General features: G+C 40.0%; 1 protein-coding gene across 2 annotated transcripts; it reads right to left on the bottom strand.

Moving 5' to 3' along the window:
• Positions 1–1,361: 1,361 nt before the first annotated feature.
• Positions 1,362–19,842, bottom strand: LOC148026564 (SNARE-like superfamily protein). Of its 2 annotated transcripts, XM_087691008.1 has the most exons (7): positions 19,684–19,841; positions 19,429–19,527; positions 19,152–19,202; positions 5,766–5,939; positions 5,361–5,420; positions 1,907–1,982; positions 1,362–1,734 (listed from the first exon to the last, which is right to left on the bottom strand). In XM_087691008.1, the coding sequence occupies exons 1-6, from the start codon at positions 19,684–19,686 to the stop codon at positions 1,941–1,943; spliced, it is 429 nt and encodes a 142-aa protein (XP_087547134.1). In that variant the 5' UTR covers positions 19,687–19,841; the 3' UTR covers positions 1,362–1,734; positions 1,907–1,940. The 2 variants fall into 2 exon arrangements, with proteins under 2 accessions (XP_087547134.1, XP_087547135.1); XM_087691009.1 differs by lacking the exon at positions 5,766–5,939 and having other exon boundaries at positions 19,684–19,842.
• Positions 19,843–23,525: the final 3,683 nt, after the last annotated feature.

Raw genomic sequence — 23,525 nt, 5'->3', positions numbered from 1 at the left:
TAGATTATGGTTGTTTTTTTATAGTCAAGAAACATGAGAGTTCCTTGAGCTTCAAATGTATCTATTTTTGTCTCATAAATCGATTTGGCCTTTTCTAGAGTTCTCTCTCTCTCTCTCTCTCTCTCTCTCTCTCTCTCTCTCTCTCTCTCTCTCTCGCCACTATCCAAGACAATGGATTTCCCAGATCAACATTGCCTTGGACTCTTTGTTTAACAACTGAATCAACATAGAGATAACCTCTTACAATCCCAAGGGAGGTGTCTTGAGACTCCAAACAACGTGCCCTTACTAACTTTTTCAAAGTTGTAACTACACCTAATGCCTCAAAGTATAACCCAACCCAGCTAACAATTCCACTATCACAAGTCACCTTAGACAAATCCATTGAGAGAAGCAAAGCACGCAACCCATGCCCTATCAATTCACATCCTTATTCAAGGCACCACCGAAGGATACAAACACACACCATCAAGCATCTTTACCTCAACACTTCAACCTATCCATGTTGGATAGGCCTATGAGAAAGAGCTTCAAATGATATAAATCCCCATATCAGTTCCACATTGTATTAGATCCCTACTGCCTTATTTTGTATTTTCAGCTATTTATTCTCTCTCTGTCTCTCTCTCTCTCTCTCTCTCTCTCTCTCTCTCTCTCTCTCTCTCTCTCTCTCTCTCTCTCATATTAAGCACATTGCCTTTCTTTTTGGCTTGCCTTCCATAGTCTTAGTATTTACCTTCTACTTTGTGCTGGGAATTTTTGAAACTTTTAATAACTTTTAGACTCTTTTGTAAAACTTTTTGCGACTCTGATTTGTTAAGTAAGAACATTGAATATGAGGATACTATTATACCAAGGATGGAAAAAAAGACGTCATTTTTTGGTGCCACTAATTGTACATGCTACGGCTTTTAATCTCTCTCATATATATGCAGGTATTAATCAGTTCATGCCTTTCTTGCATACCCACATACAAAAAAGTAGGTAAAGTTCAGTATAACTGCTGCATTCCACAAAATCTGCATGCTCAATATCATATTGTGCATGGACCACCCTCCGAAATAAAGATCAATAGGGGACTGTTTTTTCATGACTCAATTATACACCTTTCCTAAGTGATGAACTTGAATATATCAAAATACTTTTAGTCATTCACACCTGGCATTGTAAAGCATTGAAGGGGAGAATCTTCACACCTCCATTCCAGACTCTTCAAGCCACTAAACCTTGTAATATTACTGTATCCTGTTTTCGCAGCATGCTTGCCTATGTGCTAACATAGACATATCGTAAAACATATCCAAGCATTTTCATGACAAGTAATACAATATTGCATCATGACAACTCAAACCTCACGACAATTATACATGAAGATGTATATCAAGTTAAAATTCGATCAGACCGATCAAAGGTAAAACAGAAGTAGGTACTGCATTGACATGGTACTATGTAACATGTAGTCTAGCCCTGGATTGAGTCTTTACTGTCCATGCAGCAGCCCCAGGCAGTTTGCCAGCAAAATTTACTAGCACAATCAGAAAAGAATAAACAATACAGGAGGATGCTATTTCTAGTGCAAAATCTGACACCTCTGCCACTTGTCAAACAAGCAACTCCAACAAGCAAAAGATAGTATCCTAGACCATTCTCTTTTCCCTTCAGATTTTCACAATGGCATATGCTTGCCAGTTTTGAATGTCCTCAAGTTTAGATGACAGTATCTGCGCATCATCACTGCAAGCCAACCACGATCAGCCAACATAACATCTTGACTTTCAGAGAACATACAAGATGGATTATGTTAGCGGTTAAGAGAAGAAAGTTAAGCACATCTTAACAAGTTTCTGATCTCCTTCTATAGATATCACATATCAAGTCTCAACAGATAAAATGATAGAAAGCTAACCGGAAAAAGGGATGCACAGTGCCACAAAACACCATTACTCTTGTCGCTCCAGCTCAGCCATTCTCTCAATTATTGCCTGTAAACCATCTCATAAAAGTTAATGATGTTCAGACGTCATTATGCATTTACTTCATGGCATTCTGCCAAAAAGGAGCCACTCTGCCTGTGCAGGATGAAGGAATCTGAATATTGGATGCTCCTTTATTGAGTCCTCAACCACATATTGTGACGGATCTAGTTCTTTGGGATGACAGTGTCTATGTGTCCTAGTGGATTGGTCTTTGTCTTGATGGGCTAAACAGTTATATCAGACCAATCTCATGCACTACCGAGTATTACACATTCAGTGGCCTATCATTGGCCTTAACATCCCTCTCTACTGCATTAGCAAGTGTACCACTTGGCAAATGAAGAGAGAACATGCCATGCAAAGCTCAGCACCTGTGCCAGTCAGTTTTGGAAGATGGAATCAAAGAGGAGCTGTGTGAGCAAGCAATTGCAGTTCTAGGGTTTGTAGCAGCGACAATGCAGCCATCTGGAGCAGGTGATAGCAGATCGCATGCATGACAAGATAGGGGTAGCAGTTTTCTTCTCCACCTCAGTGAGAGGCAGTGGCAGAAAAGGAGGGCTTCCCAGCTGCACTAGGGTTGTTGGCAAAGTGCTGACACCTGAGGGCCTTTCAACACCTGTGTACTCCACCATTGGGATGAAGTAGGGACGCCCTCTCCCACGTTATTTGCCTATACATTGATGGGACTGCTAATTACATATCTCAAGGAGGAGATAGAAGAGCTCCACTAGCTAACATGTGGATACCTCTCCTGTTATATACAGACAACAATGTGCTAATAGTTGATTCTCCATAGGGACTACAGAGCATAGCAACATGGAATGGCCAGTTCTGGGTCCCCTGTCCCCATTCCATGCCTATTCCATGTGACTATATAGCCACATGGAATGGCAAATCATGACGTTTCCCGTTCTCATTCCCCATTCCCATTCCATGTTGCTATGCTACAGAGACATTTGGATGCACTATACTCTTATGCATTAGACAGTGTGCTCTCAATGAACCTTGGGAAAACCAAGGTGATGGTGTTTACACCTCACTAGATTAGGAGATCGCCACCTAAATTCACATATGGGCAGGAGAAGTTGGAGTATGTGGCCATACATATCTAGGAGTACTATCTACAAGTCTCAATTTCTCTACGAAAGAGAGAATAAACACCAACCTGACCTGAAGATACACAACCTTAGGTGGTTTGGAGAGAACGTGCTCACAAGAATAGTTTTAGGAATCTCGCATTGAGATGTGGCTCTTTGATATATTGGTCACGTCCACATTACTCTATGGTGTATAGGTATGGGGACCTAGTCTTGATCACTATAGTCGATCAAGTCACACTTATAAGAATGAAGTCAATTAAAAGACCACTTGTTTTAGGAACCTCCACTTGTTTTAGGAACCTCACATTGAGATGTGGCTCTTTGATATATTGGTCACGTCCACATTACTCTATGGTGTATAGGTATGGGGACCTAATCTTGATCACCGTAGTCGATCAAGTCACACTTATAAGAATGAAGTCAATGAAGAAACTACTTGTATCCATGATCTCTAGGATAATCAAATGTAAGGACTCAATCCCACTTGAGATCATCATAGTTGAGTTAGCGGCCACTCCGATTGAGGAAGAGATCCTCACCTGATCAATTACATACACACACAACTTATGATATCTACCTAGATGTTGATATGCACAACTGGCTCTTGAGTCCTCTCAACAGCTTGATGAAGAGAGTGATACATCATGTTGGTATGCACAAATGTCAGCTTGGTTTGAGTTACACGGCTTTAGCATGGACAAGCTACCCCACTTCCAATACTCCCTTGATGCACCATCTCCTACTTTGAGCCGCTTAGAGATTGGCAAGGTTATCAAGATGGATCTCACCTAGCTAGACACGAGGAACGAATATGGCTTTCTATAGAGAGCACCTTCTCTTACAACAGATGATGGATTTATTGTCTGCCTAAGATACATGGGCACCCATCTCTCACATGGGATTACAAGTGCTATTAGTCACCTACATACCTCGTCCCACAAACTAGAGATTGAGAATAGCAAATATAGATCCATATCACTAGAGGAGGGCATATGCCAAATATGTCAACTAGAGCCAGAGACATAGGAGCACTATATTTGCCGATGCCTAACATACTACAAGATCCAAGGTCGTTTCCACTGTGTATTTAGAGATAGGTTTGGACCACTATCTAGAGTCATGGATTTCACTGATCAACGGTGCCTTGGCCTCTTCCTCCTCAAGATAGGACGACTTCAAAACCCACTCCTCAAGAGTGTGGCGACTCCAAGACATCAAGGCCCTACCTAGAGGTAGCTTACAAGTTTCTTTGCAAGGGAGATTCAAGAGGTTTCAACACAATCACAACCTCAATCATCTACACCCACACAATGGATATTGATCGATCAAGCCATCCAACTTGGCCGATCCAGATGCCCTAAACCTCGACACAAGCATCTGTGGTACTTCCATAGACAGATACATGAGATTATTGCTTGAGCTAGAGCTAGGCCCTCTACATCTTCATGAGATTGTATTATTAGCTAGAGCTCTCTATTTGTCAACTAGAGTTCTCATTACTTATAGATTTTCGTTGTTTTGTACTATTCATTACATTTCCATTTACCTTTCTTTCCAAACAATTGTACCGTCATACAAATGATTGTAACTCATGGTCTCATAGGTCATTTTGGCCATTTGCAGACCTTAATATATCATTTCATTTCTCTCTCTCAAAATCAAACAAGGCAATATAGTACATTCCTTACTAGTACAATATGGTCTTGACAATGATCCTTTTAGAAGTCTTGGTATAGTTGTTAGGCATTTATTACTGAATGATGAAAAATTTGTAAGTTTACCTATCTTTTATATCCATCCTTGGAATGGCTCCTCCCTATTCCTATGTTGTTCCCCGTTCCTATGATTTACTTTGAGGGCAACTAGTGTGGCTGACAAAGACAGCATGGTACCTTGGATTTAGGACGTCAAAATGTCAATGTATTTGTGAATGGGTGGGTGTGGGCATGCCCCAGTATTCTCTCTTTGTAACTGCAACCAGCTGTGACCCCTCACAACTTTTTGCCTAAGCATTATGGATTATGATAGCAAACACCAATTCAAAATAAAAGATACATATATTTAGCATGCCCTGATCCATTCATCACCTTTGTGATGCACAAAGTCATATGCCACTTTTTATCCGCACTTCATGTATATCAGAACTTTCTCGTGCACTAAAGATACTTCAATGCACGATATGAAAAACTGGTCAAATTAACAACAAGAAAGCTGACCCTTATTTACATTAAAGAACAAACAAGAAATCAATTTTCTGACATAAGATGAGAACTTTTCAAACTACCTTTTTACTGGTTTCTTGCAGTTCCCCAGCAAGAATAAACTCATCCAAAATCAGATAAACCTGCAGAAAAACACTTTTTAAAACTTCATCACAACATATACAAACATCAACATTTGAGAGATATTCAGCAGAGTTTTCATAAGTTTGAAAAATGGCAAAGAAGCAAACAGCACCAAACCACTCAGGGTCAGCAGCCATGAACTGGTTCCAACCTATAATACAATGAAATGACCAAAACAGGTCTACTATTGGATAACTAAGGAATCAGGATGATCTAAACCAAGCAAAACTTCACTGGGAGGTTTAAATTGAAAATTAATTTGAGCCTTAACACATTTCAACCACTTCAGTCAGTCTTAATAGTCAAAGTTTCCAATTGAATTCAAATAAGCATTATTGTCTTACTTTGTGAAAATTGAAAACCAAGTCCAGTTCACAAACATTGCTGAAGAAGTGATCCAAAATTTCAACAAACAAGTGAATGCTTTCCAAATATGCTAGTTCATTGTCTGTGATATCGACACACATGGAAAAGAAGAGACCCGCATATCGCCGATATATAACCTTGTGTGTCCGGAACTGCATTGCAAAGAAGTCACTTAGTCACTTTAATCTCCCTCCCTCCCTCCCTCCCTCCCTCCCTCCCTATGTGTGTGTGTGTGTGCACACGCACATGCGAGTGTTTGCATGCCCTGCGCATGTGTGTACATATGCATGTGGGTGCACGCGTGTGCATATTTCTGCAATCCAGCCTTACAACTCTTTGATTAGAAACCAACCTCATGCCCAATGCCAGAGACAAGCAAGCATGTCAGCTCCTCCCCTATATGGGAGACCTCAAAGACACTTGATGCCATCTGCATGAAGCTCGACAAGATAACCAAAAACAAAAAACACTCCAATATTGTACTCACCAAGTGCATCCAAGACGGAAAGTCTTGGGACTCCAAGAGAAGATCTCTCTCTCTCTCTCTCTCTCTCTCTCTCTCTCTCTCTCTCTCTCAGCCTGCCTCATACTCTGCATATTTTTGCAATTCAGACTTACATCCCTTCGATTAGAAACCACTCTCATGCAACATGCCCAATGCCGGAGACAAGTAAGATAGCAAGCTCCTCCCCTATATGAGCAGCATATCCTCCATGGTTTGATTTTTCCGTTCAATCTATCTATCGATTTCAGGATGTTTCAAGGATGACACGGACAATCAAGTTTCCAATTTTTGGAAAACCATTTGCCAAAAATAGCTAGAGAACATAGGATCCCAATCACTAACTGTTTCATCGAGCAAACCATAAAGTCTATAAAGATGTTCAACAACAAGACCACCCTGTTGAGGTAAAAATGCATTAGCTTCACTTAAACAACCCCAAAACATGCTTATTTAAGGAAGAAACCTTGTTTATTTAAAAGAAATGCATTCCTAGAGAGTGTCTGTGCCTCATAAGCACAAACCCACTTGAGAGGGCTCAAACTTTCTATAAACAGGTATGTTGCTCTCCATTTAGTCTTGATCTCGTTTTTGCAAGTTTCAGGTGTTTTCAGCTTGCTGCCCACACCCCGTTCGCAAAGGACATCACAATCCAAGCTGTCCATTGCAGTCTTCACTCATCTGGCACTTGTTTCTAGCCCTTCGTCATCAGTTTGCTGCTGTTTCCAGCCAGGCGATTGCTGCTCTTCACCAATCCAGCTGTCGTACAGCCCGCCACATCAGCATACTGCTGCATTGCAAGCCCCAGATGCCGCCCTACAGATTTTCTCTCTCCTCCAGTTCTCGCCATCCCTCAGCCTCTATCACTGCTGTTTTCTCTCTCCTGCAGCCTGCATTTTTAATCTCTCTCCTCACCTGTGTTATTACTCGTTCTCTCTCCTGCACTACCGTCTATATTAGATCCAGCCTTCCTTGGCTGCGTTTGCTGGTGTTCAACATCCGGATGCTGCCTTGCTACGATTAAAGATCCGTTCAAAGTACGACGCACTCTCCAACTCATTGCCCCCGCCCTGATCCTTGAGATACAAGAGTTCAAGGTAGAATATTCATTCATTGCATAGTGTGTTTGTTGCATGAGCACTGTATATTCAATAGTCATAACACTTCATTCATTCTCTGTGTTCATTGTCTTTGAGTCACCCTAACCCTAACTGTGTTCTTCTATCAATCTGTGCTTTGTCGTACAATAATATTTATGTTTTTTTATTAGGGTATTTTCTTCACATGATATTAGAGCCGAGTACTCTAAAAGAAACCTAGGCCTTGATCGGAAAGCTCTACACAAGAAACAAGAACAACAAAAGTACAGATGACTTCGAACACCACTTCCACACCACTTCTCACATCTAAGCTAAATCCATCGAGGAACAAGTTGAAGTGGACCTCACAGCTATTCTCTCAAGTGCCAGGTATGTCTACCATTTCAAATTCTATTAAAGATGATTCCCCTTCTTCTATTAGTATGGATGATTTTCATGACGAAGGATGTATACAAAACAATTTTTGGTTTATGCATAATGAGGAAAACAAATATTTCTTTATGAACTGAAGCCTACGTAACCAGTTGAAACAAGAAATTGTAACTACTCCTTCCCCTTCTTTGACTTCAAGCAATTTTGTTTTCAAAGGTCAAAATGAAGTAGATGCATGTTCATCATCATCATTTCAATTTAATGCATTTAATGAACAAAAGGAACCCACATTATTTCCCACATCTACACCTATCACAAATCCATTTAATGTCCCTCCCATCCCACCCTCTTATTCTACTGCCACATCCTTTCAACCTCCATTAAGTGCACTGCATATTGCATCTCATGTAGGATCACATGTGTTTTCATTCATCACACCGAGGGGTTCTTCAAACTTAGTCACAGCCGTTAGAACCTCATCTCTTCCTCAGCCGAGTGGTGTTCCAACTTTTCCTCACACACTTTCGGGATCATTGCAGCTTGGGTATCCCCCCAGTCTCTCCCGAGTGTGGATTAGTTGGTGCCACAATTTGCCTCCATGGCATTACCTAGTGGATCCTCTAGTCATTATGTTGTCCCAACCAATATTTGGGCAGAGCTTATGAGTCCCATTGCCTCCACCTCCAACGGCACCTTATGGAAACATTTATGTTCCAATGCCTCCGTATCAATCGGCACTCATTAGATACTCACAGCCTATTTCTGCCTACTCACCTCTTCCCCATCCTCCTTATCAGACACCTCCACCACCACCACCACCATCTTATTCTCCACATCCATCTTACCCCACATTCTATCACCAGGTGGTGATACTTTTTACAGTTGCTTTTCTTATTTACTTATATAAATATTTTATTTTTCTTTTCTTTTGTTGCTGTTGCTTTTTATCCCCAGAGCTCTCTTGGAATAAGTGGGATCTTTGCATGGCTAGAAGAGACAGCCATTGGGACAAATTGGACTAACGGTTTGTCTGAGCCTTAGAACCAATTTCATATTGAATGGGCACTAAAAAATAGAATGCCAGTGGTTTGGGACTGTGTGCTTATCCACTAGAGATGGTGCAGGACAATGAGCCTAGACAAGATAGAAGATGCACATGTGAGAATACTCACGGAATAAAAGTCACTGTAGCTGAGCCACATTACACTTTTTATGTGGTCGGAATGATAAAAGTTGCACAGAACAACTTGAGGAATGCAGGGGTCACCATCCCTAAAATTTAGGGAGTTACTATTTTTGGATCCCAAAATCTGTTCACATCATGGTCTTCGTTATTACACAATGATTAATTCTCTGGTTTGTACCGAGGTCATATTTTGCACCAATCATGGAGAATTTTAGACCGGAAGGTTTAAACGGGAAAATTGTTAAATGTATGCCATATGGCACAAATTCCCAAAAGAGAGAGAGAGAGAGAGAGAGAGAGAGTATTAAAAAACCCGTAATAGGCATAAGGGGCAGATGGGAGAATGAATTTTGGAGAAGCTGAGGGCAGATTGCTGCAAGAAAACCAGCCATGGAGAGTACTTCTACGTCTCTGACTTAAGCACGAAGGTAGAGCTTGCTCCCTCTGATCACCTCTCTCTATTCTCAAAAGAAATGCTTTGCATGATGGATTGATTCCATCGAAGGTACAATTCTGTGTTTTCTCTGCTCATGCTGAATCGCAAGAACAGTAAACTCTGCTCATGTTGAATAAGAACAATGAACTCTGTAAATGCTGAATCGTAAGAACAGTAAACTCTGCTCATGCTGAACAGTAAAAACAATATGCTAGACAGTAAGAACAGTGAATTTTGCACATGCTAGATAGTAAGAACAGTGAATTCTGCACATGCTGGACAGTAAGGGATGTTGATCTGGACATGTTGTACTATTCCTATGCAACTGGGATTTACTTGGAAGAGATGAAAACCACTGTTCACAGGTTATGTATTTTGGAACATTTACCATTTTTGTAATTTTCTATCTTTTAATTGATAAAGAAATACCGACAGAGGCGCCGGGGGCCAATCTGGTGGACATGATCAACTCGGTCACACTCGCATCGCTCCACTCGTATTTTTCTTGCATACTTAAAAGTACAAGCAGTGTCTTTAGATTGTGCAGAGCTTGGGGAAAGATCAGAGATTCCACAGTGCTTATTTTCTTTGATCCTGGAGCTCGTGCAAACTTTATCTCACCAGCATTGGCAACTAAATTGGATATACGTCCTGAGGAAATGGGACAAGTTGGACAGGCTGATTTGGCATGCCCAGGACATATTGAACCTGTCACCCCCATTCTTGGCAAACTTCTATGCATATTCAGAGCTATGTGGACACAAAGGAGTTCCATATTATGCCTCTAGAGGGCTGTGATGTTCTGTTGGATATCCCATGGTGCCACAGCAAGCATGCTATCTTGGATACTTACAATAGAACGATTACTCTTGTACATAGGAGCAAGACTCATGTGTTAGATATGATGCTTAAAAGGAGAGTCTATCCTAGTTGTTTTTGCTTCTACAATTACTTCGGTAATGAAAAATCATATTTTTGCGTACTTGGTTTTTGCACAGCAAGTTAATGAAGTTGACAGTAATGTGTCTGTACTAGATGAAAGTAGAAGGGCTTTCTTGGATAAATTCAATGATTGTTTCTCAGATTCGTTACCAGGAGAGTTACCCCCTGAGAGGCATGAAGATTATACCATAGATCTTATTCCAAGGACTAGTCCGCCCAATAGGCCACCGTACAGGGTCAATGCAACGCAGCAGAAAGAGATTATGACACAGATTAATGAGCTTTTAGAGAAAGGACTAATTCAGCCCAATAGTTCTCTGTTTTGTTCACCTGTGTAGCTAGTTCAGAAAAAGGACGGCTCTTGACGAATGTGTATTGACTACAGAGCTTTGAATAAGAACACGATCAAGAATAGATTTCCGATTCCGAGGATAGATAACATTCTTGATCGATTAAAGGGAATAGAAATGTTTAGCAGCCTGTGTTGCTAGTTCAGAAAAAGGACGGCTCTTGGCGAATGTATATTGACTACAAAGCCTTGAATAAGAACACGATCAAGAATGGGATTCCGATTCCGAGAATAGATGACATTCTTGATCAATTACAGGAAGTAGGAATGTTCAGCAGGATAGATTTAAAAAGTGGATACCATCAGATCAGAATCAAGCCAGAGGATATCCATAAAGCTGCTTTTAGAACAACATTTGGTCTCTATGAATTTTTAGTCATGCCGTTGGATTGACCAATGCTCCTACTACGTTTAACAGGATGATGGATAGAATTTTCCGCCCTTGTCAAAGTTTCGTTGGCAAATTCTTTGATGATATGATTATCATTTCAAAGAATGAAGAGCATAGAAAACACCTAGTTGTAGTCTTTAATGAGCTTAAGCATAATAGATTGCTCATTAATGGTAAGAAGAGTGAATTCTTTTTGGAAGAGATTCACTTCCTTGGGCACATAGTTTCTAAAGATGGTGTGAAGATGGATCCTGCAAAGATAGAAGCAATTGTCTCTTGGCCAGACTTAAAAATTGTTCATGATGTCCGCAGTTTCCTTGACCTATGCTCTTACTATAGAAGATTTGTAAGACACTTTGCAGAGATTGCTTCTCCTTTACATACGCTTGAAAAGAAGGATGTCAAATGGCAATGGACTGACAAAGAGAAATCAGCATTTAGATGTTTGAAGGGAAAAATGACTACAAATCCAGTACTTATTTTGCCAGATCTGTCTAAGCCATTTGTAGTGCAGTGTGATGCATGTGGAAACAGCATTGGTGTTGTATTAATGCAGAATGGCCGAGTTGTGGCATACGAGAGTAGAGTACTTTCTGTCGTTGAAAGGATTTACTAAATTTATGAGAAAGAATTATCAGCTGTGATCCATGCACTCTCTAGTTGGAAGCACTATTTGCTTGGTGCTGATTTTGTAGTGCAAACGGATCATCAAAGTTTCAAACACTTAGATACTTTCTCACACAGGCTAAATTGTCAGAGAAACAAGTGTTGGGCAAATTTCCTATCTATGTTTCATTTTCAAATAGTGCATGTGGAAGGCAAGAAGAATGTAGTTGCAGATGCTTTATCTCGCAAACCACAGGTGTCAGCTGTTTCAATTCCTTATCACCATGAATTGCATGATATGAAAGAGCAGTATGCTGATGATGAAGATTTCTCTGAAATCTATGAACAGTTGATCAATGGCCAACATCATGATCATTATGTGTTCAAAGAAGGCTTTATCATGATGCATAGAAGACTATGCGTTACAAAACAGCTAAGGCCAAAAGTTTTACTAGAAAGTCATGCTCCACCGTATGCAGGACATCATGGTATTGATGCTACAGTCAAAGTGGTAGAGACTTTCTTCTATTGGCCAGGCTTGAGATCTAATATTGATACATATGTCAAATCTTGCCTTGTATGTCAAAAGGTTAAATTTGATAGACAAAAGGCACCAGGGTTATTGCAACCATTGCCTGTTCCAGAAAGGCCATGGGAAAGTATTGCCATGGATTTCATTTTTGATCTTCCAACAACTTCTTCGGGGAATGATGGAATCTGGACTATCATTTGCAGATGCAGCAAACAGGCACATTTCATTCCTGTAAGGAAAAAGGTTAAGTCACAACACATGGTAAAGATATTTATCCAAAATATCTTCAAGTACCATGGAATGCCACGGTCAATTGTCAATGATAGAGACCCGAGAATGACTAGCTTGTTTTGGAAAGCATTGTTTGAAAACATGGGCACTACGCTGAAATTTTCATATTCTTTCCATCCACAAACTGATGGACAGTCTAAAGAAACAAATTCGACTGTTTTAGATTTACTGAAGTGTTATGGTTCAGATCATAAGACTTCTTGGGAACACTACTTGCCATTGGTTGAGTATTCATACAATAATATAGTGCACTCATCTACTGGCAAAGCACCTTTGAGATTGTGGAAGGTGGAAAGAAATTACCTCCCATTTTGCAGACAAAATATAACATCTTTGAAGCAGATCGTTATGTAAAAGATTGGGAAGAAGCATATAAAAAGGTCAAGTATGCCCTAGAAAAGTCACAAGCTAAACAGAAAAGAGATGGTGATAGTCATCATCGAGAGCTTTTGTTCAAAAAGGATGATTGGGTCTTATTGCATTTTAAAAAGGCACGCTTGAGAAAACAGAATAGCAAGGAACGTTTGTTTCCAAAGTTGAGTATGCATTATTATGGCCCTTTTCAAGTCTCAGAGAAGATCAATGACGTAGCATATAGGCTGAAATTGCCAGAGAATTGGAAAATTCATAATGCATTCCATGTGAACCTATTGAGGCCTTTTATTGGTGAACTGCCAGAAGATTGGGTTCAAGAGGAACAGCTTGAAGTAGAGGAATTAGATGAGATTCTAGTTCCTGAGCAGATCCTGGCACATAAGGATAGGAAAGTGAAAGGTAGAGTTATAAGAAGATTTTTGGTGAAGTTCATGAACTATTCACCAATGGATGCCAAATGGATGGAAGCGGCTGAATTGGCAGATTCGCCTCAATTATTGCAACTTTACCAAGAAGCTTTCTTACTGGAATCCACAGTGACTTAGAATGCTTTTTGAAGCAATGTGCATTCTCTATTGTACAATTGAATATTGTATCTCATTGAATAATGCATAATGTATGGCTTACATTTAGCATTGACATGTCACAACAAATATTAACATGTGCTTTGAAGTTGTATTTGTTATACTTCAGTTGAACGAATATGCATGTTGTGATACTAATAGTTCATGCATACGTGCTATCGCCCTGTGTTGCATTCGGAAGCATGTATATTAGAAAGACTCCTAATAATCATAGTTGGATACAAAATGTAATCCTCCATCTATGTGAGACTTGAACTTGCGATGACACAAATGGTAGTGGGACACTCCTACCATCGCCCCATGTCATCTGTTAGCAAGTGATACATGTGATGGCACTAATAACATGGTGAATCTTGTTATTGCCCTGTGTCATCCGTTAGCATGTGTGGCATGCAATCGAGGTCGCTTGCTTCTTTCAAGAGCGGGGTATGTCACCAGGTGGTGATACTTTTTACAATTGCTTTTCTTATTTACTTATATAAATATTTTATTTTTCTTTTCTTTTGTTGTTGTTGCTTTTTACCCCCAGAGTTCTCTTGGAATAAGCGGGATCTTTGAATGGCCAGAAGAGGCATGCAAAGATCCGTTAGCATGTGTGGCCAGAAGAGGCATGCAAAGATCCGTTAGCATGTGTGGCATGCAATCGAGGTCGCTTGCTTCTTTCAAGAGGGGGGTATGTCACCAGATGGTGATACTTTTTACAATTGCTTTTCTTATTTACTTATATAAATATTTTATTTTTCTTTTCTTTTGTTGTTGTTCCTTTTTACCCCCAAAGTTCTCTTGGAATAAGCGGGATCTTTGCATGGCCAGAAGAGGCATGCAAAGATCCATTAGCATGTGTGGCATGCAATCGAGGTCGCTTGCTTCTTTCAAGAGGGGGGTATGTTACCAGATGGTGATACTTTTTACAATTGCTTTTCTTATTTACTTATATAAATATTTTATTTTTCTTTTCTTTTGTTGTTGTTGCTTTTTACCCCCAGAGTTCTCTTGGAATAAGCGGGATCTTTGCATGGCCAAAAGAGGCAGCTATTGGGAATTGGACTAATGGTTTGTCTGAGCCTTAGGACCAGTTCCATATTGAATGGGCACTGAAGAATAGAATGCCAGTGGTTTGGGACTGTGTGCTTAGCCACTGGAGATGGTGTAGGACAATGAGCTTGACCAAGATAGAAGATGCACATGTGAGAATGCTCACGGAATAAAAGTCATTGTAACTAAGCCACATTACACTTTTGATGTGGTCGGAATGATAAAAGTTACACATAACAACTTAAGGAATGCAGGGGTCACCATCCCTAAAATTTAGGGAGTTACTATTTTTGGACCCCAGAATCTGTTTGCATCATTGTCTTCATTTTTACACAAGGATTAATTCTCTGGTCTATGCCGAGGTCAAATTTTGCACTGATCGTGGAGAATTTTAGACCGGAAGGTTTAAACGGAAAAATTGTTACATGTATGCCCTGTGGCACAAATTCCCAAAAGAGAGAGAGAGAGAGAGAGAGAGAGAGAGAGAGAGCATAAAAAAACCCGTAATAGGCATAAGGGGCAGATGGGAGAATGAAGTTTGGAGGAGCTAAGGGCAGATTACTGCAAGAAAACTAGCCATGGAGAGTACTTCTAAGTCTCTGCCTCAAGCACAGAGGTAGAGCTTGCTCCCTCTAATCACCTCTCTCTCTATTTTCAGAAGAAATGCTTTGCATGATGGATTGATTCCATCGAAGGTACAATTCTGTGTTTTCTCTGCTCATGCTGAATTGTAAAAACAGTGAACTCTGCACATGCTGAATAAGAACAGTGAACTCTGCTCATGTTGAATAGGAACAGTGAACTCTGCACATGCTGAATCGTAAGAACAGTGAACTCTCCTCATGCTGAATAAGGACAGTGAACTCTGCATACGCGGAACAATAAGAACAGTGTGTTGGATAGTATGAACAGTGAATTCTGCACATGCTAGACAATAAGGGATGTTGATCTGGACATGTTGTACTGTTCCTATGCAGTTGGGATTTACTTAGAAGAGATGAAAACCAACTGTTCACAGGTTATGTATTTTAAAACATTACCATTTTTGTAATTTTTTATCTTTTAATTGATAAAGAAATACCGAGAGGGGCGCCGGTCTTCGGGGCCAATCTGGTGTTGAGCGAGGGAGAGAGGTCTCTGTTTATGTGTGTGTATGTAAAGTCCAGGTGTTAATTGAAGGAACTACCGCTTTATGTGAGTCATAGACCAGTTCCACATTCCCGACGCCTCATAGTTCTACCTCATCTTTCGCCAAGCATGCATTCAATAACAAGACTCGTTTTAACATGTCAAACTTTACAACTTGGTTGAACTTGATGAGACATGTCCTTGATCCACAGAACCTAAGCGATCTTGTGCAAGGGTTGAAACCCCAACCCGATCCCACACTTGTTTCATACGAGATCGTTTGCTCATGAAAGGCTAGGAATGCCGCCACTATTGTCGAGTTAATACAAGGCTTATTACATGAGTTTTATTCTCAACTTCAACATTTTGACTTAGCGTCAAAGCAATGGGCACACTTGACTGACGGCTATGCAGCTTGAGATAGGACCCGTCGAATAAATCTTGACCATGAGCTTCAAAATTTCAAAATCTCTAATTGGGATGACTTGAAAGTCAAGTTGGCTGAGTATCAGCGTCTCCTTGTCGAATTCTCCACTTTAGGGACTTCTATGTTCTCCAACAATCACGTCACATTATTTCTTAACAAGCTGCCGCATGCAGCAAGTGGTTTCTCTACCCAATTTACCCACATTCTATAAGTTTGAGCGTCATCTATTGCATTATGCACCTGTTTGGATTGTGGACAGTGAAGCTACGCCTCACATCACTCCTATAGAGGACATCTTCCGTACTTGAACCCCTGCAGCTAAGCGTATCCACCTAGGAAACAACTCCTCGGTCAAGATCCAAGCTCAAGGTTGTGTCAATTTTGCCTCTGACAAGGGTCTGGATCTGGCTTCGCTGGACAATGTATACTATGTCCCTCAACTTGGGGTGAACTTGTGATCTGTTCAACAGCTTTGCCAATTGGGGCAAGCAGTTTTCTTTACAGCAACCACAGTCGAGGTTCTTGACTCTCAAAATGGTTTAGTGATTGCTCGCGATGAGGCGCAACCTAATGGCATTTACCACATAACCCATTTTCTTATCGAGCTAACAGGCAAGGGCTCTGTGTTCCATAGCTTCCAAGCATTAGCCACATCTCGAGAGCCTACGAACAATAAGCGTCTTTGGCATTTCTGCCTAGGGCATCTTGGCTATGACTCTCTTTATGAGTTGTCTCGCCGTGTGATGGTTGAGGGCCTTCCTTGCCTAAAGCTAGCTTGATATGTCTGTAAAGCATGTCAACTCGAGAAGCAACACCGTACCCCATTCCCTCAGCAATCCACACATAGAGCTGAGGCGCCTATTAGATTGATTCACGTTGATCTTTGTGTGCCAATATCCATTGCGAACTTGAACAGCGCGTTGTACTTCTTTTTGATAGTGGATGATCATTCGAGATACATGTGGGTGTATTTCCTCAAGTATAAGTTTGATGCTTTCATATATTTCTCTGCTTGGGTACTATTGGTTCATAACTAGACGGATCATCATGTTGATTGCATAAGTGATAGCAAGTGATAGCAATGGTGAGTTCATCTCCCACGAGTTCTCTGAGTTTCTACAACAGCACGGTATCTCTTGCTATAGCTTCTTGAGAACTAAATGCACCTAATGCTCATACTCTTTTTTATTCTTGGAAAATATTAGAATGACATTCAAATAAATTACCCCAAAGTCATCCAGATACTCACGGAAGATGCCATTCATTACATATTGAAAATTTTGTTGGAGGATTTATAAGACCAAACAACATGAGTTGATATTCAAATTCTTGATATAGACTTAGCTCTTGGAGTTCTTGGAATTGATTTTGAAGGTCTTGGATAGCTAACCCAAAAGCTTGGGGCTTCTCTGCTTGTAGTCGTACATTACTCTCACGAAGTTCTTGAATATCTTGTTAAGTGATAATGATCATATCCATCACAACTAGGTAATATCAAATCCTTTTGTAATAAGAAAATAAGTTATTCTTATTCTCAAGTTATTCTCCTATAAGGTGTGAAGCAATAATCCTTAGCCTTGCCAAGCTCTGTCACCCTCATAACAATTTGGCAAGACAAAAGGGCTTGTAGCCCAAGACTCCTACTTATATTAGAGTTGAGGAGATTAAGAGAAAGCTTTTAGATGATGACATCATTGATGATATAGGTATCATTGATATAAGCAATAATATAACCAATGCTAATGTAAGTATTAATGCAAGCACTCTTTATAACCTTCCAAAGAATCTTCCAAAATCTTAGAATCTTCTAAAACTTTCTCAAAATTTCTAAAAGTTTCTTTTTTAATGTCCATGACAAAAGCTTTGGATAGGCTCAAATAGTTTAAAGCAACTTATTCAAGAGAGAACTATACTGAGTGACTCTAGCCAAATGGAATGCTCAAAAATGGTAAAAATATTTTGGTTTAGGAAAAAGCATTTAAAAATTGGCTATCCTTCTAGCAAGAGTCTTGCAACTTGTGGCTTACTAGCACCTTTAAGGGGGAGGTGGAGACAGCATGGAATCAATTGAGGGCATCAAATTGCAAAGACATGGAGGAATACAACCAAAAGTTTTGGGAGGCTTTGTTGCTTGTTTGTTCTTCTAGAAAGGCTACCATTGAAGAACAACTAGAGAAGTACAATTGAGGGCTGCCTACAGGTATGTCACTATTGTACAAGTACCAAAGTGCACAGCATTTTCAACTGATAGAGAATGATCTTGTGGCTGAAGAGTTGCTGCACAAAACAGTTGACCAGCAAACTATTGGCTGAAAAGAGATCCTAGATATCTTGGAGGAGAGGCATACACTAAGGATGCACATGAGCTCCAACTTGACACAAAAGCTTAGAATTAAAATTCAAGACATCATTCCTGCTATTTGAATTCGTAATGTCCTTTGATCTCAACCAAATTCATCCACTTCAAGTTTGATATGTTTGAAACAGTTTATTCAGGAGGGAACTATATTGACTGATCCAAGGTGTGGCATCTACTCTGGCCAAATGGAATGCTCCACAATGCTAAATAAATCTTTTGGTTTAGGGAAAAGCACTAAAAGATTGGCTATCCTCCTAGCAAGAGTTTTGCAACATGTGGCTGACTAGCACCTTTCCAGTGGACATGGAGACTGCATAAAATCAGTTGAGGGCATCAGATTGCCGAGACTTGGAGGAATTCAACCAAAAGTTTTGGAAGGCTTTGCTCCTTGTTTGTTCTTCTAGCGAGTTTACCATTGACTGAAAAGAAATCCTAGATATCTTGGAGGAGGGACATATTGTAAGGATGCACGTGAGCTCCAAGTTAGACTCAAATTCACACAAAAACCTAAAATCAAAATTCAAGACATCATTCCTGGTAGTTGAACTCATAGTAGTGTCCTTTGACCTCGACCAAATTCATCCACTTCAATAAGGAGCAGTATGGTGACCACCGCTTTGTATGAAGGCTTCCATGTCTTATTAAGTGAATTACATTGTATCAATAGTTCTCAGACAATTCAACGGACCACACATGCATTCAGCCCAGCAAATATCAAGATTCTGTTCTTCCATGGAAGGAGGGCAAACCTCAACGAAGTTGGTGAATTTGGGATCTCTATTGACCACCAACCTGTGGACCTGCAAGAAATCAGAGAAAATAAGCTTCAGAAGTGAGATTCTGGCGGCAAGGGTCTCAAATGCTCCATTGCCATCCCTCTTCAGTAAAGATTGGAACAAATCAATGATTACCAAAACTGCAAGAACTCCTTCACAATGACGAAACAGTTTCCATAGCAACAATATACCGTTCTATCAAACAAACAGTAAAATAGCACTGTGGCGAAGCCAGCTTGGAGAATCTAACCTCGTACTCTAGCTTGTGTTTCTCGGAATCTTCAAGAGGTATGTAGTACTTGGCTAGGCGCGTCTTGCCTTGACGGTTCTGAAGTAATATAAATCGAATCTAACAAGCAAATCAAGCATGATCAGAATGAACGTTACAAGCTGGATCAAAAAGAACGTGAAATGAACCAAAACCAAAAGAGATCCAACAGAGACACGGACACGCCGAGAAGAGAGAGAGAGAGAGAGAGAGAGAGAGAGAGAGAGAGAGAGTCACCATGGTTGCGGATCCACGCTCTGTCCGAAGAAGCTCCCTGCTCTTCTGTTTTTACGTGGTCGTTGGTCTTCACGAAGACTAAAACAAAATGAATACTGTGAAGGGCCCCGAGCAGGCTACATTGGTCACGCATGACCAAGCAAACTTTTGGAAGTAGGCTATATATCAACATTCTTTAACAATGGACTCAAGAGCAAGAGTGGGTGATGTCCAGTTGTAGTTGTCAGAAAGTTGGTCTCATCAAATACCAAGCTATTCATGTGTGCCCAAACTTTGAGTCTTCTTGTTGTTGCTTTCTTTTTGTATGATTATGAGAGAGTAGAGAAGAGGAAGAGAGTGAGAGTGAGAGTGAGAGGGAGTGAGTAATTAGGAAGGTGAAGCTCCATGTCTTCTTCTTTATTTTTATCCATCCCTTCTTGGTGAGAGATGAAGTAGAGGGTGTGCATGAGGTTGAGTGAGACCAAGTAAGGAGCTAGAATGAAGCTCTTTTTGCCCATCTTCTTCCCTTCTTCTCCATATTCTCCTCTCCACATGCACATGAAGTTGGTGGCAAGAGGTTGGATGACACAAGGAGCAACGCTTGGATTGTGACAAGCCTTACGGCAAGACTACAACAACGAGGCAAGTTGTCATTACTCCCTACAATAGATATCAATTTGCATCTATCTTTTCTTGAATAGAAATGGCAGGTACTAGATTGGTTTCGAATACAACACATGTAGTTGTTATGTGAGAGATAGCTACTAACACATGTGTATTGAAGCTCTTGAAGGAGTAAGAGTATGTCCCTAAATCCCACATGTGTGCATGAAGCACGAGATTTTGGTTTCATTGCCCTTGCTAGGACCAAGGATCATTCGACCACATGGTCACTTGCGCTCTCACTGCATAGCAAAATAGGAGGTTTCAATACATGCAACTCCAAAATGCCTGACTAGACAGGTGTAGGTTTGTGTATCATAAAAAACTTTGTTTAGATTTGGGGATCAAGAAAGAAATATTATTATTTTCAATTGGAATAAATGCAAGGAAGGAATAACATCAGATTGGAAAAAAATCACAACAAATATTAAAAACATTAAAGAGCCTAAAAATTTCTCAAACCCAAAAAATTATAAACTTTTTTACCACTAGATTTACCACAGGGATGGATGATTGGTTTAAAGGGGTTAGCATTTCAAAAACCTTTTTGGTTGTGATTGAAAAAAAAAAAGGGAGGAGGAATAGCATTGCTAGTAGCTTGAGGAATTAGAAGGCTTATAATGCTTCCATATTCTATGACAAACAAAAAGAATCGAGGTTGACAAAATGTAGACATAGAAAACCCTTAAGGCCAAGATTAAGACCATGAAGGGAGAAGAGTATTGTATTGTTTCATGAGAGAGAGGAGGGTATTGTGCAACCAAAAAGTGGCTCGTGGATCAGCACTACCATTAGGATTGAAGAATTGTCAACCTCTTAGCATTGTCCTTATCATTAGAAATCACAATCATGTACTCTTCAAGCTTGTTGCCATGGCATTGTGCTTTTCAAAGGAATATCGTGCTTCTTAAAAATGACTAAATGGCCTCATGTGATGCATGATAACGTGCTTACATAGTCATTTGAAGAAAAAGTCATGTGCAAATCATTAAAGCATGTCATAGCATATGATAATTGGCACATACAGTAGCTCACATATCACAAACACACAATCACAAGTACACAAGCATATGCCCACATGAGCACATAGGTGTACATGAACATGTGACTACACTTTCACATGCACGCACTCTTGCACTTCCACATATAAACATCACTACACTCTTAGGTGATCATGTACCCTTCTCACGTAGGTAGCTAAGGTGACACATCTTCATCCTGCTTAAGACCCTTACCAGTTCCTAGGCTACACCATAACTCCTAACAAATCCACCACCTAAGCAAATTATGCATTAAGTTGGCATAAGCACAAGCCTTCTCATCACATAGTTCACTTAGAATCTTAGTATTCTAGGTTACTACCACAACATCATCTTGAGTAGAATACCACCACACTCACACACACTCACCATAATGCACCTTTTAAAGAACCACATAACCTACTAGATTCCCTTTGGGCTAAAGCAAGACCAGTCACTCACCTACCCCTAAGATTGAGGACACACACTCAAGGATCCAACATTAATTAGATTTGTAGCCCTAAGTGCATTAAATCACATAAGCATTGAGCACAAGATCATCCACTTTAGTGTATAAAGAATTAGAGGTTAAGGTTATAGATAGAAGCCCACCCATGTAAGAGAATCAAAGACCGAGCAAAGGAAACCCAAAAACTAAAACCCTCACATGAAGATTACATTGCATGAATTGAAAATCTTGATTGAATATCACACATTGTCTTGAAATATGAAAGCCTGGTTGTGCACTACTCCACCTTCAAGCATTGTTATACATATGTTTATCATAAAGCGGAAAATGTTAATTGAGCACAAGGATTGCCATTGCACATAGAATGTCATTGAGGAGAAACTATTTGATTATAATAATTGAGTAAAAATTGGCCAAATACTAAGGCCGAATAATAAGAACAAACAAAAAGTCTCAACAAACTCATCCAACCAAGATGATAACAAACCTAAACTAATGGCAAATCCTTGAGAGCATGAACCTGCCATGACCTATTTGACTAATCAAGAGCCTAGAGAGCCACATAAGGACATGCATTTGCAAAGTGGTCTTGAGATCCCAACTTCTACAAGAAGCAAAAATCCTAGCCCTAACATACCAATAGAAACACCCAATATTGAGAATACCCCATTTTTGAATTTAATTGATAGGGTCATTGAACCAGTCAATAAACAAACCACGAGTGTCCCACATAGAACCATGTCTAGAACTCGACATTTAAGGATGGCATTTGTGGATGCCTCCCACAATACTGTGGAATTTGAAATTGCAACCATGATACCTAAGGCTATGGAGTGGAAACTCGCAAAGCTAAAGAAGCGAGGTACAAGAACCCTCAATAAACTTGCCCATACCAGCAAAAACACATGGTAATAGCTTACCAACATCTAGGCAAAGATGGATAGTAGTAGGAGAATGCTACTAAATGTAGATGCCACATAGTCATCTTGAAACACGATCTTATATTTAGTGTGCAAAGAAGACTCTTTGATGATCAAGACATACTTCAAGTTGAAACACAAATACCTCAAACTCTACTCACAAAAAATGGATAACACCTTAGCTAAAGCTAAGGTTCCCCTTGGAGCTAAGCAACTCGATAGCCACCAGATTGAGGATGATTCACCTTCTTAGGATAAATCAAGTAAGTACGTGAGGTTGACGCTATTGCAAAGCAAGTGCAACCCTATGATCATGCCTAAGTAAAAATAGGCCTAGATGCCACCAAGTAGTCATACTTTGTAGCTCTCAAGGACCTCTTCATTAGGCAATTTGTCGAAACTAGACAGGGAGACAATTCCATTAACTAGTTGACACACGTTCAACAATAGGATGAGAAAGACACACTATTAGAATGTGAGAGTACCAAAGGCTATAAGGTTGCCTCCATTGGATATGAGGGCGCCCTCAACTTTGAATGAGAGACTATTGGCTCCTCAAATTATTGGAATTCAAAAGAAGGACTCACACTCAAAAACATGGAAACCCTTGTCTAACTTCATAAAGATATGGTCAAAATGCAACTCAAAATATACAATATATAACAAATTTAGAAGGATAGTAGAAGATGCAAATGTTTTCACAAATTGTGACTCCAAAAGCCATCTACCACATGGCCACACGAACTTAAAACTTGTTGTCATTAATAAGGCCACGTGACTTGCTACTATCCA

This window comes from Lygodium microphyllum, chromosome 13 (assembly GCF_053477565.2).
Source record: "Lygodium microphyllum isolate KBCC chromosome 13, Lygodium_microphyllum_v1.1.10, whole genome shotgun sequence".
NCBI classification, from domain to species: domain Eukaryota; kingdom Viridiplantae; phylum Streptophyta; class Polypodiopsida; order Schizaeales; family Lygodiaceae; genus Lygodium; species Lygodium microphyllum.
This window is presented reverse-complemented; position numbering and strand designations above follow the sequence as displayed.